General features: G+C 53.2%; 2 protein-coding genes across 2 annotated transcripts; one reads left to right on the top strand and one right to left on the bottom strand.

Moving 5' to 3' along the window:
* Window positions 1-1,286: 1,286 nt before the first annotated feature.
* On the bottom strand, window positions 1,287-3,536 carry LOC134557515 (C-signal-like). The gene is made up of 6 exons (XM_063410595.1): window positions 3,309-3,536; window positions 2,858-2,909; window positions 2,507-2,694; window positions 2,032-2,190; window positions 1,805-1,924; window positions 1,287-1,487 (listed from the first exon to the last, which is right to left on the bottom strand). Exons 1-6 carry the CDS (start codon window positions 3,453-3,455, stop codon window positions 1,374-1,376), a joined length of 780 nt encoding a protein of 259 aa, XP_063266665.1. The 5' UTR covers window positions 3,456-3,536; the 3' UTR covers window positions 1,287-1,373.
* Window positions 3,537-9,124: 5,588 nt separating this feature from the next.
* Window positions 9,125-14,456, top strand: LOC134557681 (C-signal-like). Its single transcript, XM_063410871.1, has 6 exons — window positions 9,125-9,393; window positions 11,652-11,703; window positions 12,461-12,651; window positions 12,957-13,115; window positions 13,388-13,498; window positions 14,162-14,456. The coding sequence occupies exons 1-6, from the start codon at window positions 9,253-9,255 to the stop codon at window positions 14,273-14,275; spliced, it is 768 nt and encodes a 255-aa protein (XP_063266941.1). The 5' UTR covers window positions 9,125-9,252; the 3' UTR covers window positions 14,276-14,456.
* Window positions 14,457-15,757: the final 1,301 nt, after the last annotated feature.

Below are 15,757 nucleotides of genomic sequence, written 5' to 3'. Positions count from 1 at the left end.
GTCCCCTGAGCCAGAACATTCCTCACATGGCCATGAGCAGTCCCTGCCTTGATCTTGCCTCCTCCAAGCCAATGCCCATTTCCTGATTGTCAAGTGAAACAGAGCACCCATGGAGAGAAGCAAACCCAGTGGATCCAGTCTCCTGGCAGAAGGATTGGCATCTGTATGGCCAGCACATCACCAGCTGCTGGCCTTGCACTCCACCAAGAGACAAACCGCAGGTTTGCCACATCTTAATGCAACATCTGTGTCTTTGCATCAGGAATTTCAGCCCCTCCTGAAGCAGGCTGCAAAGGATGTGAGAAAGGAGGGTCTGAGCTGCAGCAGGGGCGCTGTCATCAACATCTCCACCAAACTGGGCTCCATCAGGCTGTGCCTCAGGGTGCCAGAGGCCCCCATGTACCCATACCGGGCCAGCAAGGTGAAGTGCCAGGGGAGGTGCTGGAGATGCTGTCCCAGGCACAGTGCCCATGGAGGGGAGGGAGCCCATGGGTCACCCCCTGCCTGGTTCTCCCAGGTGGAAGCACAGAGACCGGGACAGCAGCAGCCAAGACTGAGCCTTTCCAGCAGGCCATGCTGATGCTTTGTCCCAGGACCAAGTCCCATTTCCCACCTCCACAGACATTTTGTGGCTGGGAAATGTCTCCTCCCCTGCCCACCCACTCCCTGGGTTGTGCTGGCAGGGCTATGCCTCTTCCAGGCTGCCCAAAACATGGTGACAAGGTGCTTGGCTGTGGATCTTCAAGAAGAGAAGGGCTTGGGAAGGAACTTCTCTCCCCTTCCCCAACTCACATGTGCCCCTGTGGTCCCCCTGTACCCCCCACGTCTGTAAACTCTGGCAGCTGATGTCTCTCTGCTCTGTCTCCACACCCAGTCTCAAACCCCCCTGTCCGAGCCTGGGGCAGGATCCCTGTGCTCTGCCGGAGTGCTGTGTGTCCTTCTGTCCCACCTGTGACCAGGCATCCCCCCACTGAGGGGAGAGGACAGCTGGTCCCTGTGACCCCCAGCCCATCAGGTAGCTCAGCCTGGGCAGGGGAAAGCCAGTCCTGCAGGGGCTTGGAAGATCTCTCTCCTCTCAGGAGAGGGGCCCTGCTCCAGCTTCTCCAGTGCCTCCTGGAGGGGAGGTCTCCAGAGGGCAGTCACAGTGCCATGGGACACTCATGGGGATGCCAGTGACAGCCGTGGGTCAAGGGCAGCTGTGGGCACCACTGCATCTCGGGATGAGGAGTGGGATATCTGGGAAGGGGCCATCTCATGAGCTGGAAATCCTTAACAGAGCTGGAGGCTCTTGGCAGGAGTTTATTGAGGATGTGGGACAGGTGGAAGCAGTGGCACAGGGTCCCTTCTGGCTGCCAGGATCTTCAAGTGAGGTCTCACCAGGGTACAACCTTCCCTTCCCAGTCCAGGAGGGCGCCGGTCTCCTTCTCGGAGAGGGAGGAGAGGACCTTCAGCATCCCTTGCACGCTCTCATCCGGTGTCACAGGGGGCTGTGGGGCAGAGGGGAGATGCAGCCCATGCCTGAGGCCCTGGTCCAGCCAAGGCTGGGAGAAGGAGGCACTCCAGGGCAAAAGGAAAGGCTGAAAATGGTGAACAATCTGAACAAAGGTTGAACAATCAGGATAGAGGGGCCAAGCAGGGGACCAAGGGGATGGGGACCCCCAGCACCCAGGACCAGGAGCGGGGGAGCTGCCCCAGCAGCGATTGGGCAGGCAGGGAAACCATGGGCAGGGGCTCAGGACAGCAACTCCCACCCATGGAAAATCAGCACAGGAGCTCTCAGGGATTCCTGAGGTGGGATTGCTACCATGTCTCCAAAAGAGCAGCCCATGTCGGTTTGCACCCAGCCGGGGTGGAGAGCGACGCAGAGGATGCCGTGCTCCTTGTACACCAGGGACTGGCACTTACTCAGCATGTTCAGAGCAGCCTGTGGGGAGACAATGCAGCGATGGTGGTGGGAGGGGAAGGGGGGCTGCAAGAGGACCTGTGGCTGAACAGGACAGGGGAAGTGAATTTCCCAACATGTGACAGCACCTTGCTGCAGCGGTAGGAGACAGCTTGCCTGAAGTCCCAACCAAAGGTAGAAGCGATGGAGCCAGCACTGCTTGATACATTGATGATGGCAGCCTTGCTGCAGCTCAGCCCTGAGCCTGGGCTCCCCTGGGCAGCCTTCTTCAGCAAGGGCAGGAATGCCTGTGAGGAGACAGAGGGGACAGGAGCACACACAGACAGGGCACCAGGGCAGGGGAGAAGTTCCTTCCACAGTGGGGAACACTGGCAACAGCACTGGGGCATCCTCTCTCCTCTTCCCACTGCCCCAGCCTGCCAGGTTCCAGCTCCTGAGCTCCAGTCCATGGCACCCTGAGATTCTCATGAACTGAGTGCCCATGGGGGCACCAGAGCAGTGACAGGAGCCCCTTCCACTGGCCCTTCACACCCTCTGTAATGTCCAGCTTGAGGACATGGGAAGGGATCCTTCTGGAGCTGTGCTGTAGTGCTGGGGACTCACCTGGCCCATCAGCAGGGGTCCAGCTGTGTTAGTGGTGTAAGTCTCAGTCATGTCCTCCAATGTTTCAGCATCAATTGTCTTAGGCTTCAGCATTCCGGCATTGTTGATGAGGAGGTTCAGCCCAGAGCCCCCCAGGTGCTCCCCAACCTTGGCTGCAGCTGCCTTGATGCTGGCAGGGTCAGCGACTTCTGCAGGGTAAACACACTGAAGGTCAGTGACCCTGTGGTGGTTTGGGGTCCCCTGTGTCTCCCCAAGGAGGTGCTCCCCACAGCTGCCTCCAGTGTGGAGCTCCCAGGGCTGTGATGAGTGCCCAGGCATTCACCAGAGGAACTGGGGCGAGAGGGACCCTACCCAGAGCAATGATGACCAGGTTGGGATGTTTGGAGGCCAAATTCTGTAGCTCCTGCAAGAGAGGTTGCAATGTTGGCACCAACAGGCTGGAAGAGCTGTGCCAAAGCTCACCCAGCAAAGCCAGCCAAAGCCCGTGTCCCTCCAGCTCTGTCCCTGCACCTCCATGTTCCCAGCACCCTGCTCCAGCTGCCCTGATCCTGATGCAGGGGGAACACTCCACAGCTCCTGCACACACCATGTATCCCCGTCCCCTCCACACATCCCATGCACAGCTGCTCCCACAGTGTGCCAGACCCTCAGCTGCCCTGGGCCATGGGTGCCCAGCTGAAGCTCCAGCTCCTTGCAAACACCATCCCTGTTCCAATCTCCCCCTGGCACTGACTACTCCCATCCCCTGACACCGAAAGCTCCCATCCCCCAGCACAGCTACTGCCTCCCAGCCCAGCCTCACCTGCGCTCTCTGTCCCTTGGGGTCCCGACAAGTTGCAAAGATCCACTGTGGTGGCTTTGGCATCCTCAGGAAATGCTGGACAAGTCCCAGGCCGATGCCTCGGTTGGCCCCAGTCACCAGAACGGAGCGGACACAGAGCTCTGCCATGCTGCTTCTCTCTCAACTCCAGATTGCATTGTTTACCCAGCTCTTTAATATTTCCTTACAGCGTGTCCCAACCCACACACCCACAGCTTGCACCAATGCTAGCTTCCCTCTGGGAGGAGCAACTGCTCCAGCTCTCTGAGCTCCAGGATAAAGGTCCTGGCTGGGGATCAATCCTAGTTCCCTAAAGGCACAAATCACTTGGCTTTTCCAGGAAAATTATGCATTCCTTGGGTAACCTGATGCCATAAGCCAGGTGGGGCTTTTGTGCAGGAAGAGGGAGGGACCAGCATGTAGGTTGATGTGGGAAGATCCATGGCTCAGGTGGGCTTGACACCTTCACAAGCATCCTGTGGGCTTGCTGGTCTTTGCACATTGTACCAGGCTGAGCCTCAGGTGCCCCTCAGAGCAAATGTTCTGTGCCTTGCTCCTGCCTCTTCCAAGACAATAACCTCTTCCTCGTTGTGGAGCAAAAGACCCATGGAATGGGACAGCAAACCCAGCGTGGTCTCCTGGCAGAAAGGTGGGGCAGAAAGGTGCCATGGCTGGCACAGCACAGTGCTCCAGGTCATGCGCCACATCCCTTGGGATGCAGTCCTAAGTTGAGCAGTCCCTTTGTTCAGAGCCACAGAGGACTCAGGCACCTGGGACATTTACCTGCAAAGGAAAGGCCCTACTCACAGCCTATCCTCCATCTCACCTGTTGCCATGAGGCACAAACAGTTCTGTGCTATGGCCAGTGGAGCGCAGTGCTGTTTGGTACCTCAAGTGATGCATTACAGGTTTGCAAGGCTGGATCAGGTGTGTGTGTACATCATGTGTTCCTGCCCCACTCCCCAGAAACCTCTTGCCAACCCCTTATTTTCCTACATTGAGTCCCAGTCCCATTTGTGTAGCCTTCCACTGGTTTGGAGCTGTAGTTTATAATGTTGACTTTGCTCTGGGGCCCCACACTGCATTATTGAGTTTAAACAGCACAGCTTCACCAGGGGTCTAAGTCCAGCGGGGCACAAAGAGGAGAGGGGAAAGAAACCAGCCTCACTGCCTTGCAGCCCAGCCTCGTCACAAGGGCTACTGCTGTCCCCAGGCCTCTGGAAAGGATCTTGGTTCAGCTCCTAAGAGGGGATTCAGATGTTTTCTTTGCTCTGAAATGTTCTTGCATGGTCTAAATCTCAAACTGAGCATTAAAGTCCTCAGAATCATAAAATCATTTAGATTGGAAAAGGCCTCTAAGACCATTGATTTCAGCAATTAAGATAACAGTGCCGATTCCACCACTAAACCACATCCCCAGGTGCCATAACCATGCATTTTTTAAACACTTCCAGGATGGTGACACCACTTTCCTGGGCAGCCTGTGTACTAGTGCTTGACAGTCCTTTCTGTGAAGAGATTTTTCCTAATATCCAACTGAAACGTCCCTTGGCAAAACCTGAGGCTTTTTCCTCTCATCCTATAACTTGTTACTTGGGAGCAGAGCCCGACCTCACCTGGCTACACCCTCCTTGTCAGGGAGTTGTAGAGAGTGATAATGGTCCCCTGAGTCTCCTTTTCTCCAGGCTGAGCCCTCCCAGCTCCCTCATCAGCTCCTTATCAGACTTCTGCTTCAGACCTTCTCTAGCTCCATTGCTCTTCCCTGGACACACTCCAGCACCTCAATGTCTTTCTTGCTGTGAGTGGCCCAAAACTGAACACAGGATTCAAGGTGCAGCCTCACAAACATCAAGCTCAGGGGCACTGTAGCTCCTCTCCCACCACCCCCCAGGCTGATGCACATTTTACCCATGGATCGTTTTCACATCACCACACTGGGAAGACTTGGAGCCAGTTTTCCAAGAGGTGGTCACACCGTTTCCACCCTCAGTTACTGGAGGCTCACGTGTGCTCTCAGTCGCCGAGGTGATTGCACAATGACAGTGCTCCTGACAGAAACACGCAGGAATATGTTTTTCTCTGCCTGCCAGGGGAACAAGGGTGAGGCACAATTAGTTTTAGTAACTTGAATTTACTGTAAATAAGAAAAAAACTCGCTGCTATTTATCAGGCTGATTTGCTCCAAAATGTATTCAGGTCTGTCATCACCTATTGATCATTTGCTAAAGAATCAACTGATAGTGCCAAGTGAGCCACTCATCAAGAGAGGGGGTGAGACCAACCCAGCACTGTAACTGAAGCTGGGCAGTACCCATCCTCCCTGATTCGTTTTCTTTTGGGCTGAAGAGGATTAGTGATCTAGTGAGGGTTGGAAACCCATGGCAGGAGGATTGGAACTACATAATGTGTAAATCTCTTCCAACAGAAACCATTCTGTGATTCCATGATATGATTTTTCGAGTAGTGACACCAAATTGTGAAAGGATGAGGGATTAGGGGCAAGAGCCTGAGCTTACCTGCAGCTCCCAAGTTCCGTTCCCATGGCACCTTTGTCATAGCTTTGCTGTTTTTCAAGCAGACTCGTCCAGGTTACATCCACATTGTGTCAGAGCTGGAGAGAGCACAGATCCTCACTGACCTCCTTTTCTTCCATCCTCTAAGGATAGGTGGCTGGGTTATTCTTCATGTTTCAGTGCAGTGCCATGAAGAGAGACCTCAGAAACACCAAGCAAGATGGATTTGCTTTCCCACTATTAGATTTGCTAACAGGGATGGCTGAGAACGGGCTGTTACACATGGCAGATATGCTCCATCTCAGGAACACTAAGGCACAGGCTAAGTGATCAGCTTGTGACTGCCTTGGTCTGACACCCACGTGTTGGAGTGAGAAAAGGGGGCACATGTAAGGTTAGGAATAAATACATCATTAAGTTTTATTAAGGAAAGACATTTAAGCAGGAAAGAGTGAGTATAATCTTTAAATTAAAAAGCATATAAGGGACTATTGAAAATTTGCTTCCTGTAAAGAAGTTAAAAGCTGAGCACCATTCTACTCCAAAAATGCCATGCCAGCCTAGATGATGAGACCCAATGCTCACACAGCTGAGCAAAAATTAAAAGTTCAGTCTGTGAACAGCAAAAACTCATATTGTTCTGTAAGTAGCTGTGTCACTGCTTGAGTAAAATGGGCTGCACTGGTATTTTATCAGCAGAAATTAAAACTTACCATAGTTGTTCATTCTGATTTCAAATCATATTTGTAAAAAGGAAGGGGGAAAAAACCACTTTTTTTTTTAAGATGTTCCCCCTCTTCCTCTAACTGCATTTTTTTTCTAAATCCAGTGACTTAAAGCAGCACTTATGATGGGTTCATCAGCTCAGTGCAAAGGACATGTGTTCACATGTATTTTGTTCTTTACAATGGAAAAACTTTAACCAAATTACAGCATCAATGAGCTGATAACAGGAACTACTAGTTTTGATTTTTAGCTAAGTGAACTCAAATACTTCTTTGGATTCTTAGAGAGGTCTAGTGGAAAATATCCCTGCTCATGGCATAGGGGATAGGTGATCTTTAAGGTTCTATTCAACCCAAAACATTCTAGGATTCTATGATTTATACCCTTGAATGCTCCAAAATTCACCAATATCAGACTCGTGCTTTACCAGGCAGCTCGAGTTTCCCAATGCCTGTTATAATGAAACTAGAGCACTTGGATAAGCCTTGGGGCTTTTTTGTTTTATTATTATTCGTTGGTGTTCTTTTCCTTTTGGTTGCATTTCTCATTATTACCTACTGGAAGCCTCACAACACTTAACTAACAAGGTTTCCAAAGAATGGATAATCCTCTATGTCATTCATGGGGAACCGAGGCAAAAAAGCAGGTCAAGCAATGCCCACCCCGGCAGGAAGATACTCAAGTTACTGATTCTTGGAGCTGCCTTTCTTTCATGGTTTACATTTGCATTCAGAACAGGCTCCTTCAGCCCTCAGCTGTGGCTGCACTTTAACTGTTTCTGCACAGCCGGGGATCCCAAGGCTTTTTCAAACAAACACTTTTCGGGAAGAGTTCAGCAACGTAATTTGCCTGCAGTATGCAGGATCTGTGTGGCACAGGTCGCCAAACCCTGACTGTGGCTCACCCTGAGTGTTTGTACCCCTTGGTCATTGTTTGCCAAACTTTGCCAGAGACAGAGCAGCATTTCTGGTGAGAAGTCACCAAATCAATGGCCTGAGCTTAGAAGGAGGCAGGAAAAGGAGAATGAGACCTTTAATCCAAATATTTGCTAAAAGGAAGAGGTTTTTTCCTCTAGTATTTCGTAGTATAATCAAAGATTTATTTTTATTAAAGTCCAACTTCTGTAAAAGAAAAGAAAGGTCTAAAAGCATTTTAATATCCTGAAGTAAACTGGGGAACAGAGGCTCCCATGTACTTGAACCACCATGGAGCAGGACAGTGCCAGCACAAATCACCTGATGCTATCACCAGACTGATACAAATATTTAGTTTCTGATGTATTTATCAGTATCAGAGATGTTTTGTGTAGTGCCTGTCAAACAGGGATGAAAATAAGCAACATAAATAACAACGCTTATATACATCAGAGTTGCTCAATCATTACTTCACTGTTGAGATCCCAGTTGTGTGCTCACCATAATGGGATTTTAACAGGTATTTGGCTGTCCATATAACAGCAAAAAATAAAACAATAACACCCACCTCCAGGCTGGCAGCAGGGCTGATAAATGCAGACCCCCTGCAGACACTGTCCTCCAGCTGATGCTGATTATCTCTTTTTCTCTTTTCCCTCTAGCCCTGTTTTCCTATCCCTAGATGTCAGCAAACCTTTTCCTTGTTTTATTCTATACTTCCCCTTTGGTGCAGCTGTTTAACCAGGTACTTGCAACAAAAATAAGGGGAAAACCTCCCTTAGAACCCCTGCAAGCCCAAACTGCTGCCTAAATCACAGAATCACTTGGGTTGTAAGGAACCATAAGGACTGTCTCATTCAACCCCTCTGCCATGAGCACGGACACTTTCAGGTTGCTCCAAGCCCTGTCCAACCTGGCCTTGGACACTTCCAGGGATGGGGCAGCCACAGCTGCTCTGGGCAACCTGTGCCAGGGCCTCACCACTCTCCCAGGGAACAATTTCTTCCAAATATCCAATCTAACCCTGCCCTCTGTCAGTTTGAAGTCATTCCCCCTTGTCCTGTCACTGCAGGCCTTTGTCCAGAGTTCCTCTCCAGCTCTCTTTGAGCACCTTGAGGCGCTGGAAGGGGCTCTAAAGGCTCCACGGAACCTTCTCATCTCCAGGCTGAACAACCCCAACCCCCTCAGCCCATCTCTGCAGCCTCAGAGGATCTTCATGGATCTATTTATTTACCAGATTTATTGCATCTGATAGTCCTGGAGAAAACCAAATCATGTGCATTTCCAGGCCGGCAATAAAAACAGCTTGTAAAGGGGCTAGTACTTCTCATGCTAAACGGGTTTAGTTTGGGCTGGGCTTTTGTGGTTTTGGTTGTTTGGGGTTTTTTTTTCACTCTTATCTATGGTGAAGATTAGTGTGCTAAAGGTGCTGAAGACACCACCCCAGACCCGCTGCAAGCGTTCTCCCTCACCCACAACCCTTGGCAAGAGTCCCCTCAGCCTCCTCGGCTCGCTCCAGACCCCTCACTCCTCCCCTCGCTCCTCCCCTCGGGGACGCCAGGGCTGGGACGCGGTTGTTGTGTTTGCACCGAACGTTGTGTGTGCAGGCAGGCAAACACACAAACAAACACACACACACACACACAAACACAAACACACACACGCACACGGTCCCTCCCTCAGGCGTTCCCCCGGGCTCGGGGCAGGCGGCGCGGCCCGCGGGGTCGGGAGGCGGCGCCAGGCGGGCCGGGCCGGGCCGGGCCGCGGGCGGCGATGGCGGCGGCGCGCACGGTGCTGCTGACCGGCTCCAACCGCGGCATCGGCCTGGAGCTGGTGAAGCAGCTGCTGGGCTCACCGCGTCCCCCCGCCTGGATCTTCGCCACCTGCCGGGACCCCGAGGGGCCGCGGGCACAGGTCAGTGCGGGCCGGGGGGCGGCGGTCACACGCTCGGCCCCTGTCACCGGCCTGAAGAGCGCGCTGCTGGCGCGGGGCTCTGGTGTCCGCGCCGTGCCCTGTCCTGTGTGAAAGTCACCGCTGAAGTGCAGCCGCCGAAGAAGCGGCCGTGCCACCCTTCAAACCGCGCCGCTGGGCCGTTCTGGGCTGTGCTGGATGTGCCTGAACCAGCCCTGCGGTGCCAAGGCTTCGCCCATGCGCTGCGGGCACGGGCCGAGCTGGGCTGGCCTCGGGCTGAGGCGGTGGAGCGGCAGCGATGCTGCTCGGGCTGGTTCGGCTGTGTCACGCTGCTCTCTGCAAAACCTGGAGGTTCGGAACATGCGGTTTCCAAAAGTGGTGGTCAGTGGAGCTGTGGGATCGTCTGTCCCTGCTTTCCATTTTGCTAAAATGGGAGACACTCAATACATGTTGCTTCTGCCGGGAATCACAAAGCTTCCCTGTTCCTCCAGCTTTCTTTACATCCAGCTTGTCTTCCTTTGCTTGCTGTGTCCCACTGAAATACTAATAGGGAGAAACTTGCTCTTTCATAGAGAGAGCAAGCTGGCTCCAGCTGATTTGTTTGTTGCATCTTCTTGCAAGTGTGTATTACTCATGTCAGGAGTAGTCCTGGTGCAGCGAGAACCCATCCTGCTGCCAACCCAGGGGTGCCCAGCTCCTGCTGTGGCTGGTGCCCAAGTTGGCTGGGTCAGAGATAGGCCAGGTCTCTTATTTTTGCCCCATTCTTCCTCCCCACAACTTGCAGGACTCTTGCGAGGCAGCAATGAGATCAGGGACTATTTTCAGGGATGGACTGGAGCCAGTTTTCCTACAAGGTGGTCCTCATGCAACTCTCCTAGCCAGAGGGTCCTTTCCTAAGGAAAGACTGTGGTAGGGTGAGGGCAGGGTCGTCAGGGTGCTGCTGAAGTCCATGAGCACAGACACAGAGAGTATTGTTCCACCAGGCTGGTGTCACATCACTTCTCGTGCCCTTTTGTGCCTGGACCATGTGTTGGGTAGGGGAAGCTCCTAGGGATGGTATGAGGCTGTTGAGGCAGGCAGTTGGGAAAAACAGGAGAGGAGAAATACCTGTGGGCCACCACAAACCAATTAATGGTTTTTACATAATTTCCTGTGCCCAGGGCTAATGTAGGAAGATTGAGGTGAGGGAGCCCAGAGATAACTGAGAGTGAACTGCAGCCAGTGCCAGCAGCTCTGCTGCTCCTTGTCCCTCTCAAAAGAAACCACCAATTTGTGTTTCTCCTGTGGGCATGTTTGGAAGAGGTTTTTAGTTCTAAAAACAATCCTTTTGGGCACATTGAACAAAGTGGTTCGGTTTCTGGTGTCTGAAACCTACCAACAGGTGGATACTGAGAGCAAAGAACTGCTAGGAACTGTGAAGTAGAAACTTTCCTTTTTGAAAAGAGCTTCTGAACCCTCCACTGTGTGAACTGGCGCAGGCAGGCCTAAAACACAAAGAGTAAATTTATTTCTGTTATCTTGATAACCAGAGGATCCCTGAAGCAACACCAGGCAGAGGTACAGGGAGGTACAGAGATACAGGAGACACAGTTACTGTTAATATCCATGCCAGTGGATCACTGGCTGCTGTTTCTATGTTTATCATGCGTTACTCCCAGCTCTAATATCACTTGAATGATTTACAGTCCTCCTCCCGAGTCTTTAGCTTTTAACCACTCCTCCCAGTATCCACATAAGGTGAAAACAACCAATAAAAATGCGCAAAGTAGTTAAATTCACTAATCATTAATCAAGTCCAGAGTGAGTGGATCTGGGAGTGGCCTGTTCTGATGTGATTTCCTCAAAGGTCAAATCTGACATTGGCACTCACAGATGTTTCTCCTCTACCTCATTTCCAGCAGCCCCTGGGAGACACTTCTGGATGTATCCCCAGCCAGTTCACATAATTTCCCTGGTAAACTGGTCCTTCATAATTTGCTCCCATCCTTTGCTGTGGGCCTGGCTGGGCTGTGGATGACCCTTTGGGAAAGTGACCACAGCATCTTACAGTCATGGCCATGTCATGCCCTGAGCACATGCACGTTGCTTTGTGGAGCTGGGAGAAGGCTGAGAACCAAGGCAGGTCCCCAGCCCAGCTGTTCACAAGCACTGAGTAACACCTGGAAGATGTTTCCCTCAGGGTGGGCCATTGCTGGCACCCCAGCATGATGCTTGGCATCACCTCTGCCTCGTGCTGATTGTTTCCGTCTCTCTTTTTGTAGGAGCTGAGAGATCTGGCATCCAAACACCCAAACCTGGTTCTTGTAAAGCTGGGTACGTGCGCTCTGCATCTGAGCTGGTAGATCTGGGACTGCCAACCATGTGTGTCCCATTTCTCCTTCCGTCCCTCCCTCCCTTCAGGCTGCACATGGGGATCCAGTTCTTCAGAGCTGCTCCAAGTCCTGCTGCCAAAATCCCAGCTTCTCCAGACCTGTCTCAGCCTCAGTACCCCATTCCCTGGAACCTCTTTGCTCTGTGGCCACAGTACCAGAATGTTCTTGAGACCCATCCTGGTCAGCCACTGGCTCTCCCAGCTGAGTGACCACATCCTTGCTCTGCCTTGATCCCAAGTCCTAGGCAAGACCAGGAGGGCCCTTGGGAGGAAGGTAGCTCCTGTGGAAATGCTGTAAGATCAGCCCAGAGTTTGAGCAGGACCAGAAGGACCTTGCAGAGCCATCCCACAGCAGGTCCCAGTGCGTTTCCCTTGGGGACTTGTCCCCCCGGAGACTGCCCTGCGTTCTGCAGAAATTACTGAGACGTAGACTTTGGAGGCGGTGGCTGCTGGGAGCTGACGCAGCATGGGAGTCACGGCAGGGGCTTGCCCCCACGGGGGCTTTTGCTGGTGGGAGCCTTCAGCTGCGGGCGGAGGAGGCGGTGTTGGGATGAGTTGGGATGAGCTGGAGCTGGTTTCACAGCACCATCTGGTGCCCATGGATGGAAAGGCCGCGCGGGTCGGAACGCTCGGATTCCCTCGGCATCCACCTCTCCCTCTTCACCCCCGGGGCTCTCAGACTGTTCTCTCCCACTGCAGATGTCGAAAACCCCTCGGCTGTCAGCGATGCAGCGAAGGTGGTGGAGGGGAAGCTGAACGGAATGGGGCTGAACCTGCTGATAAACAACGCCGGCATCTACACCCCCACGGCCTCGCTGGAGACGGTCGACGCGGAGGACATGGTCAGGGCATACAAGACCAATGCAGTGGGGCCAATGCTGGTGGCCCAGGTACGGGTGAAGCTCTGGGGATGAAACTTAGCCCAACTTGAGGGTATCCCAGGCTGTTCATGGTCACAACAGCAATCTTGGAGGGCTTTGCCAAATTTCTCCGGGCTGTGCAAGGGAGGGTTAGGGCTGCTCTGCAAGCCTAAGCCTTCTGCAGCCTCTCTGAATTGTGCAAGTCTAATTGGAAGCAGGCAGGGCCACTGCAACACCATCTGGGCTCTCCTGACATCCTGCTGTTCTTCCTCACCTTCCCTGGGTTGCAGTTGCCATAAATGGGACTGGCTGTCCCACTAGGTTGTTTCTCCCAGGCCTTCCTGCCTCTGCTGAAGAAGGCTGCCCAGGACAGCAAAGAAAAGGGCCTGAGTTGCAGCAAGGCAGCCATCATCAACATCTCCACCATCTTGGGGTCCATCAAGAAAACGCCTGATTCCTTCTTCCACCCTGTCATCTCCTACCGCTGCAGCAAGGTATGGACAGTGGTGACCTGCCCTGGCTCTTGAGCTCCATGGCGGGCAGAGCTGCCCTTGCCAGGCCTGATCTCAGGGAAGCACCTGGGATTGAGAGATGGAGGGAGTTTCCAAGCTCCCAGGGCATCTCCATGCACACCCAGGGGAGACACACACTGTCTCTTGAAGACCTGGCATTGTTTTTTCTCCCTCACCAAGAGGCAGTGATGGGAAGGGAACCTGGTTCTTGAAGCTTTTTGCTGCCCATGGATGATGCTTCCTTCCTCACCCAGGCTGCCCTCAACATGCTGACCATGTGCCAGGCTCTGACCTACAAGGAAGCTGGGATCCTGTGCGTGGCACTGCACCCTGGCTGGGTGAAAACAGACATGGGCACCCAGGAGGTGAGTTCTGGCCAGCAGGTCAACAGGGAACCCATGGGTGGCACCCAGGGCTACAAACCTGCACAGGAGGTGGCCCAGGTGGCCAAGATGGCTCTCTGGAGGGAGGATCCACATGAAAATGAGCTGCCTCTTGGGCTCCAAGTTGCCCATGTCTGTGTTGGGCCCCTGCAGAGCATGTGGATAGTGTCTGGGAAGTAGCATCAACACATATCAGGCTGCTTGTTCAGGGGGAAAAAGGGGTTTTGGGCAGCCTGGAAGATATTCAGAGAACCTGAATCCAACAGGGCAGGGAGGAGAGGAGCAACACCATCTCATCCTGTGCCCCATTCCTTGAAGAACTGCAGGTCTATGAGGTTTCCACACATCCTGCAGGATCCATGTTTTGCTGTGGGGGTGGTGCCTGCAGCACTGGAGTTTTGAGAAGGCTGCACAAAGTATCTCATTTGCAGCAGGGTTGTTTGGTTAAACCTGTGGCTGGCTTCCCAGGCCATCCAAGCCAGCAGTGCAGATACCCAACCATCCTCCCACACAGTGAACTTATCCCAGCTCCTGTGGCTCTCTGCTCACTCTGCATGGAAGGAGCCTTTCTGTCACTGCACATGAGCCAAGTGGGTGCTGCTGCATGGCTGGAATGATGGTGGTGTCTCATTTTGCCCTTTCCAGGCTGACCTGACAGTGGACACAAGTGTGCGGGGGTTATTGTCTGTGCTGCCAATCCTTTCTGAGAAACACAGTGGGACTCTGATCAACTGGGAAGGTAAAGCTATCCCCTGGTGACTGCTCTCTGTCCCTGCAAGGGACTCCACAGTGCCACGGGACTTCTGAGTGCACAGGTGCACCAGGATGCTCAGCCCTCTGTGCTCTGCAAGGGACCTACTTGGGACTCCAGTGGGTGGGCAGGATGTGATCCCTGTCTTCACATTGCTCATAAATAAAGTCAGTTAGTACCTGTGCCTTCTCCTGGCTGCAGTGTCTCCACTCAGACTGCCTTGCCCCTGCAAAAATAGCCTGGCATTAATGGCTGAACTTGATGATCTTGGAGGTGTTTTCCCAACCTAAATGATCCTGTGATCCGAGCAGTCTGCCTGTCTTGGCTTCAGCTGCTCTGAGCTGAAGTGATGTCCCAAGGCACGTGTAACTCACCCAAAGCTCTGCTGTCCTCCTGCTGTCCTGCCTGGCTGCAGGATCTGCCCAGGTCTGCCTGGTCCCTGCCATGCTCCCACCAAAGCATGGTGTATTTGCCATCGTTTTCTTGGGATGACTCTGTGCTGGACATGGTGTCTTTGGGAGCAGCCCCATGGTTGGAAATGGGAAGACCAGACACTACAGTCCAGGTCTGCAATCCCAGGCAGACAGATCTTGCCATGTTGGAGTGGTGCTCCAACATGGCATGGTCCCCCCAGGTGGGGGAAATCTGCTCCTGTGGGGGATCACAGCATGCGAACAGCCCTTCTGTGGGATGGAGAAGCTGAGAACCTTAATAAGGTGGGCTGGGCAGCCCCAGACTCCATGAATTTGACCAGGAAATGGTAACAGCCCCAAAGAAGTGAATTTTGGGGTGGTATTGGGGTTTCTCAGGAGGGTTTTTCCCCTTCTGAAAGAGTTTCTCTTAAAGGAGCATGGCCAAAAGGAGTCAGGTCTCAGGTGGGCAAAGCAACCTGGCCTGCAGGACAGGCTACCCCCTGCTCTTTCCCCCTGCCACCACCTTTTTTTTCTCATCCAGAGGACCAAGTGAAGCATCCGGGTCCCTCTGGGTCTGGGCTTTGCTGGGGTTGTACCTCTTCCTGGAGTGGGAGCTGACTGCCACCATGAACTTTCCTGGGAATCTTGAGGCCATGCCCCACCTGGCTGTGCCAGAGGAGCTGTGTTCCCTGTGCCCAGGCTGACATGCTGTTTTCCAAGCCTGTACTGTGCCTTCCAAGGCCCTCAGGAGCCAGCAGTGCAAGCAGAGCTGCAGGGAGCCATACCCACATGAACCACCCACTGCTGCATGGGTGCCCCCTGCCAGGGAGACATTGACCTTATCCTCAGGGGAGCTCTGAACCATCTGGGCTCTTCCACCTGATCCAGCCACCTGATTTCCCATGTAAATGCTTGTTCTTTTCTTTCCCAGCTCATATCTGTGGCCAGAGTGGTCAGTGCCCACTTGGGCACCTCCCTATCAGTGCTGCAATAGCAGCAGGGGAAGGGAAGGAATGGCTGAGGGACAGCAGCGTGGGTGAGAGGCCTGATCTTGCCAGTGCATTGCTGTTCTCAGCC

The sequence above is a fragment of the Prinia subflava genome, chromosome 13, assembly GCF_021018805.1.
Source record: "Prinia subflava isolate CZ2003 ecotype Zambia chromosome 13, Cam_Psub_1.2, whole genome shotgun sequence".
NCBI classification, from domain to species: Eukaryota; Metazoa; Chordata; class Aves; order Passeriformes; family Cisticolidae; genus Prinia; species Prinia subflava.
This window is presented reverse-complemented; position numbering and strand designations above follow the sequence as displayed.

Excerpts from the sequence above, each read along its gene's own strand:
- LOC134557515 (XM_063410595.1), bottom strand. The coding sequence starts at position 3,455 with ATGGCAGAGCTCTGTGTCCGCTCCGTTCTGGTGACTGGGGCCAACCGA. Across the intron at positions 2,191-2,506 it reads GACCCCTGCTGATGGGCCAG|GCATTCCTGCCCTTGCTGAA; the intron begins GTGAGTCCCCAG and ends GTCTCCTCACAG. Across the intron at positions 1,925-2,031 it reads TCTCCTACCGCTGCAGCAAG|GCTGCTCTGAACATGCTGAG; the intron begins GTGCTGTCACAT and ends GTCTCCCCACAG.
- LOC134557681 (XM_063410871.1), top strand. The coding sequence starts at position 9,253 with ATGGCGGCGGCGCGCACGGTGCTGCTGACCGGCTCCAACCGCGGCATC. Across the intron at positions 9,394-11,651 it reads CCGAGGGGCCGCGGGCACAG|GAGCTGAGAGATCTGGCATC; the intron begins GTCAGTGCGGGC and ends CTCTTTTTGTAG. Across the intron at positions 13,499-14,161 it reads CAGACATGGGCACCCAGGAG|GCTGACCTGACAGTGGACAC; the intron begins GTGAGTTCTGGC and ends TGCCCTTTCCAG.